General features: G+C 36.6%; 1 protein-coding gene across 14 annotated transcripts in view; it reads right to left on the bottom strand.

Moving 5' to 3' along the window:
• Positions 1–12,325, bottom strand: part of CAMK2D (calcium/calmodulin dependent protein kinase II delta) — a 318,884-nt gene that overhangs the window by 185,789 nt on the left and 120,770 nt on the right. For all 14 annotated transcript variants that reach the window (XM_006162795.3, XM_006162800.3, XM_006162799.3 and 11 more), the window contains exon 3: positions 5,787–5,846. In XM_006162795.3, coding sequence (XP_006162857.1) covers positions 5,787–5,846 — 60 coding nt within the window. The remainder of the gene's footprint in view (positions 1–5,786; positions 5,847–12,325) is intronic.

Below are 12,325 nucleotides of genomic sequence, written 5' to 3'. Positions count from 1 at the left end.
AATATTTTATTTCAATACTTAAAATGTTCCCCTCACTTGATTAACAGACATGGCTCAAATTTCTAGTTTATCACAAATTTGTTTATACTGCAAGGGAAAGTAAGTCCATTTAAAAAAACAAAAGATGAACAGAATGGTCAGAGTGAACTAATTAGCAGAAGCATGAAATGAGATGTTCTCTTCTAACTGCTTCAATACCTTAATGTCAGCTAAATTTTCCCAATTTGGGGTTCAAACAAAAAACTGTCTGGTTAGAGCACAACAAAGATGAAATTGCTTAGGAAATGACCATCACTTTCAAATTTGCTAAACAACGATGTACGGTGGTTTTCATGGACTAAGCAGACCACACTGATGAGAGCCCCTGCCTGGAGCTGCTTGAATTCTTACCCAAGAAGATGGAGTTGAGCAGAACAAGAGACATAAGCACTGGAATCTCATATGTTGTAACTAAACATGATTCCTGATTGTGCTCACTGACTGCAATTCATTTTACACATAGCAGACAAAGCAAACAAGATCATGATACACTGTCATACAAAATCCTCCCCCTGTGAGATGGAGGTGGAGCAGTGGTAACACAACTAGACTCACGTGGAAAAGGTCCTGGGTTCATGCCTGGGACCTCTCTGAGCACACTGAGTGTGTGTGCATTTTCATAATCTTGGCTGAAACCAGCATGAGGACCCTGGGAAAGGGGTAGGGAGCTGTCTCTCTGTTATGGAAAAAATAAGTAAGCTTTAAAAAATTCCTTCTACTGGCTTCCAATTGCACTTAGACTGAAACCAAAGCTCAAGCTCCCAATTCCCATCTACAAAGCCCTACCTGACTAGACACCTTCCTACCTTCCCCCAATGCAGGCCAACTACCGGTTTCTCTACTCTTCACCTAACAAAGGAAACTTTCTCTGCCAGGAACTCTTTCTCCCTTAGCTTTTACAGGGTGACTTCTAGGTGTCATTTAGGTATCATTAAGATATCTCTGTGACCTCCACAGAGACATCTTATCTGACAAGCCACTCTAAAGAAGTGACTAAGACTCTTTGACTAAATGGTAGACTCCTTTTTTCTGATTAGGCCTCCTTTGGACTTTTTCCCTCTACCTCCCTAAGTCAATCTAAGCAAAGAATCCAAAGTCATCACCTGCCTTTGGTTTGTGATCAAATTCCTCAAAAATTCCTCAGAATCTTGCACCACCGATGTCGGAGTTCTTGGTCTGCCCATAGCAAAAACCTTGTTAGGCCAGATTAGCAAGAATGCCCCTACCTCTGATGTTTCTTCTTAGTAATTTTCTACCCTCTGGCCTCCTCTACTCCTTAGCTATAACTTCCAAGCTATCTTTGTTGTATTTGGAAAGAAGCTTGGTTCTATCCTCTATGGCAGTAGTCCTGAATAAAATCTGCCTTTATCACCTCCAGCTAGTGCCTGGTTTTGTTCCTCTATGCCTGTGGCCACTCAGTCCCTGGTATCAAATTATCCCATTTTAAGTCTCTGCATAGAACTAATCCTTGTGACGCTGTCATGATTTTTATTTGTTTATATACTAGGATACAAGGCTTTTAGGAAAGTAGGGACATTGTCTCTTGATCACTTCTTTATCATCAGTGCATACAGCCTAGAACACATTTTGGCAACAGCTCCACGCTCCAAAAATATTGTTGAGTAAGACAATTTTTACAGTATATCTAAAAGGGGTATGAAATTATGCATGAGAATGCTGAAAGTCAGCATTATGTAAGACTTATAAAAAGGCAGAAATGAGTAAAATAAATATTAAAAGTGGTCTCTTCTTGTTTCTTCTTCATGTACCATTACAGTTTCCAAGTTTTCCATGAAATATGTATATTATTTTTAAAATCAGAAAACATAAAAAATAAGAGTGAAGAAAGGTGCCTTAATGAATCACCAACTTTAGTTGGTTTAAATTGTGTTTCTTTGGGAAAAACCTTTTACTTACTGCAAGTTCTCATTATTATTGATTCTGTGCCAAGAGAAAGAGACATAAAAATACAAAAATGAAACAAGCAAGTTTTCATGGGGGAAAATGATCAAAAATAGTATTTCCTTCCTTGAATTTCTCACACCTAACAGATCTCAAAATTGAACAAATATAGGCTAGCTAGTCGGTGGTGGTTAAGGCAGCTGGATCTCACATGGCTAACCATGCAGTTCCACTCTCAGACCCAGTGGCTTGAAAATATGTCAGGCACATGAGCATGAATGCCCAGAGACCCAGAAGGAGGAAAAAATGGAGGAAAAAGGATTGCAGCATGATCATCCCGCTGTTTCTGGACAGTGAGCTCATGTCCCTTCTAGCACATTTTTTAAAAAAGAAAAAAACAAATCAGAACAAATAAGGCAGAGGAAAGGAAGATAAGGATAAGGGTCTTAAATGACTTAGATATCAAATGATCTATTTCAGGGAAATTGAGACTCAAAAGCTGCTTTCCCTGTAAAACCTGATTTACTGGTAGGGACTAGCGTTATACAGGACACAAGAAGAGTTGTGAAACTTTATAGAAAAGTTGAATGAAAGTACCAGTTTACCTTGGTGAAAACTACATTGAAATCCAAGTATAATTTTCTTCATACTACTCATTTTCCAGTAACTTTGTGAAGAGAAGACTGCTAGATGCAACGATCTCAGCAGAACTGCAGCATTCCACACACTACGCTGTTGGTCCCTACTCTCCATTATCCTCTCTGATGTCCATTTATGACATGGATCTTTACAACACTCCTCTGCTGGCTATTGCTTACTATTTTGCAACAACTCCAGCTGTAACTGTTCTAACATCATTGATCTTTACAGAATAAATACAACAGATTCTATAGCATTTAAACCCATTCACTAATAGAATTAAGAAAAAATGAAAACTTATTCTTATCTTTCCAATTAGATAAAAAGCATTGGTGGAATCCACTGGGCAAGATCCTATTTCTGGGCCTTTCGGGCTTTGCCCCTCCCCCCCCCATAATTTTTGTTTGTTTTCCTCCCAGACAGCCAAATAACTTGGTTCCTCTAATTTTTTAGGTCTTTACTAAAATTTCACTTTCTCAATGAAGTGGTCCCTACCAGCTACTTAAAACTGGGATTCCTCCAACATTTCCCATTTCTCATCTATGCGTTCACTCTTTTCTTCCTCAATAATTACCAGCATTTAAAATCCAATATTTTGTTTGCTTTCTCTCTCTCCCACCAATGCAAAGTCCATGAGGGAAAGGATATCAGTCTGTTTTGTTCCTACCACACTCCAAGAATAGTAACTTCTTTAATGAATGAATGAGATAATGAATTTGTTCATGTTATGATTTTTAAGATTATGTTTATCTATGAATTACACCCTGGGATACAGAATCACTAGGAATCTCTCTTATGGTTACAAATGTGCCCTACGTTCAAGGACCTGGAATTTCCACTGAAATCTTGAGAAATGGGAGAAAACCTCAAGTGAGGAAACCAAGGAGTTATGACATTTGGCTACCATGGATCCCTGACCAAAGTACGTACTGTGTCAGTATGCTGATGATGCTGTCTAGGGCACAAACTTCAGAACTTTCCTCAGTGCACAACTTTCCCTTTTTATCACAGGAATATTCTATATTAGTGTTAAAATGAAAACAGTTGGGGGCCCAATGGTGGCATAGCAGTAAAATACAATGCTCTGGACGGCTGACCCACATGAAAGGGTTCTGGGCCATGTCCAGAAACCTCCATGAGTGAGCTGGGCAAGTACATGCTCATGTTCCAGGACTGTTTGAGGCTGGAGTGGATCATAGCATCGAGACCCTATTGGGGTGTTTGTCTCTCTGTCTCTGTCTCTCATAGAAAAAAGAAAGAAACTTAATTGATTAAGTTCAATAAATGAAGATTTAGTTTTATCTTGAACAAGAGAAGCACTCTTTGAACCACTGGGCCGTTGGAAAAGTCACAATGCATTTTTGCATAGGAAAACAGAAAAACGCATCACGACTTTTCCGATGACCCAATACATATATTTCTCTTTAGCCAATATTCTTGGCTAAATTGTGTCCCCTCTAAATTCATATGTTGAACTCCTACCCCGAGGACCCTATAATGTGGCTGTATTGGGGGTAATAAAGTTAAAATGAAGTCATTAGCATGGACTCTAATCCAATATGTCTGCTGTCCTCACAAGAAGAAGAAATTAGAGTAGAGACCAGGTGAAGGCACAGGGAAAAGAAGACCAACCACAAGACAAGGAGAGAAGTATCAGAAGAAACCACCCCTGCCAACACCTTGATCTTGGACTCACAACTTGCAAAACTATGAGAAAATTCATTTTTGTTGTTCAAGCCTCCCAGTCTGTAGTACGTTGTTATGATAGCTCTAATGATCTAATATAGCCAACCAAGAAATGCAAAGAGGAAAATTTACATTTCAGAGTAGTTTTGTTCTCTCTCAACACCAACTCTCTAAAGGTTCCCTTTAGACAACAGTCAGTCTGTTAATGCTTCAGATTTATTCTATAGTGTCTGTTCATTCACTTAAGAACCTAAGATACTAAATATAGAATATTAAAAACTTCAAAGCAGGATAGAAATTGGCCCTAAACATAAGAGTAACATAATTATTCCCTTCTCACAAATGATTTTGCAAATTTTACGGCATTATCATCTCTTCTCTTAGTATTTCTAAACCAGAAATAGTTTGGTTGACAAGATTAATAAAACTGACAGAACTGGGACAGGAACATTTTCCAAAATAATCAGAACTCCTGTCACAGAATTTATCTTACACATTGATTTTTTTTTTCAATTTTTCTTTCCTGTGTTTTCCTTCTCTTTTTCTTGTGTTCATAATTTTTAAAAAATATCATGCTATTTTATAATTCAAGTGAGATAACATCCTAAAATAATTTTACTAGTTTCTGGAGTATAATCAATGAACATAAAGAAAACTTCTTAGAAAACAGGTAAAAAATTTAGTATCAGCTGGCTCCATAGGACAGCAGAAAAAGTTGAACAATTTCTAAAGACAGATGAAGCACTACTTAATTAATATTTTATATCATTTTTAAAGTGATAGTTTATAAAGAATTGCTACCTTCTGAAAAAAATGTTATCTTTTTGGGAAAAAAAAATCACCTTCATAATTACTTCTCAATTAGGAAAAGGACTCTCGTTTTCATTTTACTCAAGTCTATAAAAGAACATTGAATCAGTTACTGTAGCAAATGCCAAAATGTATAGTCAAAATTTTGCTAACATCAGGGCCAGCAGGTGGCATGGTTGTTAAGGTACTAGATTCCCAGACCTGGTTTGAATCCCAGACCTGGTGACTTGCTTTCTCACTTTCCTTCTGTCTGTTTCTCTCTCTGGTCAAATTAAAATTAAAATAAATAAATCAATTAAATAAATAATTCTTGAAAAAAATATTGGTACTATCATAAACCCAGGAAATTACCTAAATTTATTTATACTTTAAATTACACCCCAGTTTTCCGCTTTTTTCATGTGCAGTCAACTTAGAACCCAACAAGAAATGCACACTATTGAATACATTAGCACACTATTAATTCCTATAAATTAAGATCAGTAGAAATTATAGTTTTATTTTTCATTCCTTTTTCAAAATTTCATCAAAAACTAATAATAAACACACAAAAATACTTTAAAGAATCAACTGTAATGAAGATCAAAATTAAGAATCTGTTTAATAGTTTCAAATATTTGGTATAATTAAATTATAATTTTTTTTACTATGGTACAATATACATAATATAAAATTTTAACATTTAAAATATACTTAAAATATTTCCTTACCAATATTGGGGTGCTTCAAAAGACGGCAGATTCTAGCTTCCCTTTCCAATTTCTGATGATCTGTTAAAAAAAAAAAAGTCACAATATGGCAAATACATAACACAATAAATAGCATAATAAAAGGGCATAAATCTTTTACATTTACTTATGCTTGAATTTCTTTTTAAACAAATTCACAAAAGCTGAGTTTGAAATTGGTGAATACCACATAGTTCAACAATCTAATTTTCTGCTCACCATCTCGATGCTTGATAGAATGAAGGTGAACTTAGATTTAGGCTGAGAAAAATGACAGAAATGACACAGACACTACTCTCGCTTCTTTTTACTTAAGTGTAATTTTTTCACCAACTTAACCCAATACAGAGATACCCATTTGGAGAAGAGGATATATATCTGGATATTAGAATGCTGAAGGGACCAGTACTAATAGAGTGATTACAGTTCATTCCTAAACATTCTCTGTGCAGTCATATGGTCTATCAACCATTCTTCACAGAACGCTAGTCTAGCTGCTTAGGTGTACGATCTTCTTCCTAATATTCTAATTATTTGCTCATTTTCACTTTTTTTTTTATCTTACCCTAACCATTTTGTTAAAAGGATATGAACCACTGTAAACTTGCATTTTAGGAACTATCTTGGAAGCCAGACTATGGCACAATATTGAATGCAACACTCTGGGAGGCGGTCTCACATGGGAAGTTTCCCAGTTCAAGTTCAGAGAACTCCCTGAGTACTTCAGGAACATGCTTTCCCATGATCCAGGGCTAGCTGAAGACTGGAGGTAGGCCATGGCAATAAGACCCTGGTGGGGGTGCTCTCCCTTGCTCATCAAAATAAATAAATAAATAAATAAATAAACAAACAAACTTATTTTATTTCAAAGGGACTATCTTGGTATTCATTTCTGGTTACTTTGTAGTGGTACATTTGCATATAATTATAACCCAAATCACTTACCAAGTAAGAAAAATGAAATAAGTAAGTGGCAGAGAGACAAGAACACAGCAGAAACAACCTGCTGCCAATAGACAGCACTGTGGAGTGGTCACTAGATGAGTGCCTTGTTTTGGAGGAGAATTCCTGATTTACACCTTATGCTAGCCCTCTGAGATAGGCAATGTGATTATCCCTAGTTCACAAAAGAGAGAACCAAAGCAAAGACAGGTTAAGCGGTTTGCTCTAAATTATAAAATTACTAAGTGGTATCTATCAAATGAGCTTTCATTAATTAATGTTCTAAAATAGACATACTGAGACTTCTACCCCCCAACACAGTGAATATCAAAGGTCCTCAACCTCCAAGGTCCTGAACTCCTATATAATCCTAATAGGTATCAAGGATCCCAAAGAGAAATTGTTTAGGTGCATTAAATCTATTAATATTAGAAATTTAAACTGAGAAAATGTTAAGTATATACTAATTAATTCATTACGAAACAGTAATGAGCCCATTACACAGTAACTTTTAATTTGTAAACTTTTTATTTAGAAATAATTAAAACTTACAGAAAATTTGGAAGAATAAATAAGTACAAAAAGCATCTGCACACCATTTATGTAGATAAATTCCTAATTGCTTACTCGTCTTCACTTTTCTGTTTCCCTAGCCATTTATTTCTTTGTGGACAATCTATAGTAAAATTGGCTTTTCTTTTTCCTGTGAGTAGAGGATACTTAAAAATACAGAGACTAAGAGTTCAGTTTAACATCACTGCCTTGATTCACGTAAAGACTCCAGTAATTTTATCCACTATTTCTTCTGCATCTGTGATGCAACCATGTCAACACATCAATGGATGTCAACATGATTATTTTTAAGGCAAATGAAATATTTGATTTTTAAAGTCTTAGTTTTATCCCGAAAATGGTTCTAACCTTGCAAACCCCCCAGGAGGGTTTCAGGACTCCTTGAAACTACAGGCCAACCTCTGGTGTATACTATCAAGAACTAATGTATAGAATAGGTTTGGGAAGGGGCACTTATGAAAATATTTTAAACATGTGTAGTGTTATTAATAGCTCAAAGAAAAATAGTGAATCAGGACAGCACTAGATAGCCTCTAACATTGCATCCATTTTATCTGGATTGCCAAACACAAAAATAGATGTTCTCTGGCCGTATTACTATCTAACTGCATTGCTTCAAATAAACATAAATTCATCAAGCCCTATCTCCTCAACAGTTTCCTATACTTAAGACACACTGATTCTAGAATATTCTTTAGAAGTATAGAGTAAGGGTTTTCAACACAAAAGGTTGAACCAGATTTTGAAATTTTAAGATAACACATATCTTAAACAAATATTGTACAGTGTTACATGTGAAGCATATGAAAGATATATGCTTAGACGGATTATATTTACATGAAATAAGGAATACACACACACACACACACACACACACAAAACCAAGTGATATATGTGTGTGGGTAATCCTCAACTGAAATATATATAATTATGTTAAAATGAAGAAAAAAGCAAAAGACTATAACCCAGCTCACATTACAATTAAAACTTAGAATTAAATTTACTATGGCCTGCTAACTTTCTCTCTGCCTCTAAGTGGTTATGTATTAACTTGAAGTTTCTTTTTTTTTTTTTCCTTCTTCTTCCTTTGTTCTCCCACTGGCCTTAGTTGGTAATAATTTCCCCAACCCAAGTAAGCAGCTTGAAAAGATACTGCACATAGGTATTCTGAGATAATCACTGTTATCTTGAACAACCACGTTACTTTCTCTGTAGAAGAAAAGTCAAGTGATTCTGAGATTTTAGAAGCTTGTCTTGCAACAAACACCAGGAACAAAGATCATTAACTGCTCAGTGTGCAGCTGAAACTTTCATCAGGCACACACTGTGGAGATTGCTCCCACACTGCTTCTTCCTTTCCCCCTGCTTCAGTTCAGAAACCACTGTTTTGGAAGAGCAAACAAGATGAAGTAGAGATCTTGTTCCCCATCTTAACAGGTGACAACCCTTCTTTGAATAAGGGCCATTCTCTGTCTAAATCCCAGTGCCTTGGCTATTGGTTCTGCTAATGTGTGCACACTAAACTTGGGTACAGTAATAATTTGGTTTGTTAAAAAGACCTTTACAGACAGTAAGTCCTGCAGTTTAAGCTACTGAAATAAACATAATTACAGAATTTTATATATCCTGTGGTCATAAGTTCACCAGTTTCCCTGCAAAATTCAAATGTTGAAGCCCTAAATTCCAGGGATCAAAATGCAACTATCTTTTTTCTTCCATTTTATTAACAACACTTATTACTCTAAACAAAACTATGGAAACTATGTATAAATCAAGCATAACTGAGAATTATAGGCTGATTAAGAAAACTCAGTAAATATCCATTATGACATTATATTGTAAAAGAAGTGGAAGACATTACATATATTACATACTACATATAATGGCACATGTCAGAGTTTTAGACATAAAAATAATCTTGCCCTAAACTGGTATTGATTTAAATACCCAAGTATAAAATGACCCTTGGCCTATAAAACCAACCCAGGGCCAGAGGTAAATCATTTTGAACCTGTCTGTCCTCTGGCACTGGGCTTCCTGATATGACACTGCAGTCTTCTTCCTCTGGTTTTAATTTTCTGGCAGTATTGAGGCCTGGTACAGGGACCCAACTGACTATACACTGTAAGCTAGGAAATCAGGGAGTCTAGAGGGGATAGAGCCTTCTAACAATTTTGTAATGGTCAAAAAATGAAATATATATGTTCCTTATTGTTTGAAGAAGTAATTAAGTCATTAGTGTGGTCTTTAATCCAATGTGTCTGGTGTCTCTTTGAGAAGAGGAGAGGAGGACAATGACATGTGAAGACACAGGGAGAAGACAGGGATCTACAAGCCAAGGAGAGGGGACTCCCAAGAAATCAGCCCTGCTGACACTATGACTTAAAGCCTCCAGAAGTGTGCGGGAAAAGAAAAGTTTGTTGGTTTAGCCACCCAGTTTTGTGGTACTTTGTCACAGCGGCCCTAGCAAACACATACAGCTATGTATTAGTTTTCCATGGCTATGTGTCAAATATCTTAGGACTTTGAAATGACACATATCTATAGTCTCATGGCTGGACTGGGTCAGGCATCTGAGCATAGCTTGACAGAGCCCTTTACTTTAAGACCTACCATGGGCTGCAGGTAAGGTGTCAGCCATGGCTGGGGTCTCATCTGAAGTCTAGACTGGGGAAGAAGCAGATTTTCATGCTCTCATGCTTGTTGGCAGTACTGATTTCCTTAAGGGATGTTGAGCAGAGGGTCTCAGTGTCCAGATGGCTGTTGGCTGGAGCCTGCCCTCATTTCCTTGCATGGCCCAACATAAAATCTGCTTAATCAAAGCCACTAGGGGAAGAGTCTGAGAAGGAAAAGAGAAAGTCACTATCTTATCTAACCTATCACAGAAATGACATCCCACTGTGTTTGTCATATTCAATTGATTAGAAGCAAGAAACCAGACTGGCCCAATGTCAAGATACAAAGGCATGAACACCAGGAGGCAAAGATTACTGGACCATGTTAGTCTGCCTTTCCCAGCAGATTTATAACAGTAGTACTGATGAGCTTATAAGTGCTCTAATAAGCAGCTTCACCTACTACTTCTACATAATCACATAACTGAGAGATCTCTAGTGATTCATAAGGCATTCTGCACTCTCCCACTGAGGCATGTTTTGACATACCCAAAGGTTGATACAACTAAATTCTAGTTTTCAATAAAGCTAGAATTGAACAATAATTGAAATTCATTATCATCTGGTAAGCTTCAAATTCAACACCAGGTTCACAACTTTATTTTCAGAAGGAGTAGGTAGATGAGGAGGAGTGATTAAGCACTTATTATCAAAGCACTTTTCTGTATTTATCCTGCCGAAGAGATGAATTAATTTTAGATTTAAAGTTTCCTTTATTTTTAATTCAGCCAGAATTAAAAATTATATATCCTACCCGATCATTCCCAGTTTTCACAACGATAGTGGTAAGAAGCAAAGACAGATTATAAAGGGCAAGTCATCCGAAATGCAATTTAGCACCATTTGAAGATCCTGCTGAAGAGATGAATTAATTTTAGATTTAAAGTTTCCTTTATTTTTAATTCAGCCAGAATTAAAAATTATATATCCTACCCGATCATTCCCAGTTTTCACAACGATAGTGGTAAGAAGCAAAGACAGATTATAAAGGGCAAGTCATCCGAAATGCAATTTAGCACCATTTGAAGATTTTCTTTTATTATCCACAGGCCCTGAAGCTAGAGTAGAACCAGTTTCATTTCTCATTCAATATTTATTAAAGCACTCGGACTATAATAGTTTGGCTTTAGTTTTCTTTTGAAGCTCAAATCCATCCTGTTACATGAATAAAAATACAACCTTACAAGCTATCATCTTGTCAGGTATAAAGGCACGTGCTGTCAGCGATATGTGGTTGATGACCTTACATACAAACAATGCCTTAAGGAAAGTATATTATCATCCAGTTTTGACATGAATTTGGTAGTGTTACCTAATACAGAGACCCCTTTAAAAGAGTTGCTGAGAATTCGAGTGACATGTAGTTATTTTGTCCCAGGTTTAAGATACTTTTCAATCCTCAAGATAGTTTTTTCAAATGAGGTGGATAATGTGAATTCCGACTTAATGAAGTAAATCCTTAACTCCAGTTTCAAGCCAAATTTTAATCTGTATGCAGAATAATAATTCTGATCACAAATACAAATTAAAGTTCTGGCTCTGAATCACTTTTCACACAATAAAAGGAGACTCACTAAAGCTATCAGGCAATATTAAGGAATGAGATTTTATCAGTACGTAATTTCAAAAGTAACTGTTTCCATTTAAATACTAACACATCAAAATGTTAAATGTTAAGTTCTTGGGGCAAGGAAAGGAATCTGACAGTCATTGCTTTCTTACATAGAATATGACATAGAAAAAATTCAATCTTGCTTTGGTTATCACTGACCCACTGGCTCATCATTATTAGTATTTTATGACTTTGCTAAAATCCAGTGAAATCCTCAGAAGCTGTGGAAGTATGAAAATCCACAGGTCCCTGCCCCACGTACCAGTCTGCCCTCTGTGGAATCACCTTCTAGGCACAGGCAATGTCCTAGATCATTTGGAGCTGGGGTGGGGGGAGGAGTTTGGTTTTCTGTCAAAACGGCTCAGGCATGCACACGTACTCCAGGGCTAACATTCAACCTAAAGAAGACCTAGTTTACCACAGCCGAGAGTGGTCCATTCTTCTAGTCTTTCTCCCCCCGAAGAAAATCCTACCCCTAAAATAACTTTATATCAGGATGATACAGGAGTTGTCCCTCAGGCTCATGAAAATGCGGTGTTCAAAATCCAGCTGATCCATTCATTTTTGGCCTGCCAGTCTAAGCTGCTGCTTTCCCTGCTCTTTGGTCCTTTCCTTCCTTAGCCCTGTGCTCTGAGATCCATACCTCAGTCTGTTTTGGAGGGCAGGTTATTCCTGCTTCTCTGGCTTTTTTTTTTTTTTTTTTTTTTTTTACACCAACC

The sequence above is a fragment of the Tupaia chinensis genome, unplaced genomic scaffold (assembly GCF_000334495.1).
Source record: "Tupaia chinensis unplaced genomic scaffold, TupChi_1.0 Scaffold140548_1, whole genome shotgun sequence".
In the NCBI taxonomy this organism is placed as follows: Eukaryota; Metazoa; Chordata; class Mammalia; order Scandentia; family Tupaiidae; genus Tupaia; species Tupaia belangeri.
This window is presented reverse-complemented; position numbering and strand designations above follow the sequence as displayed.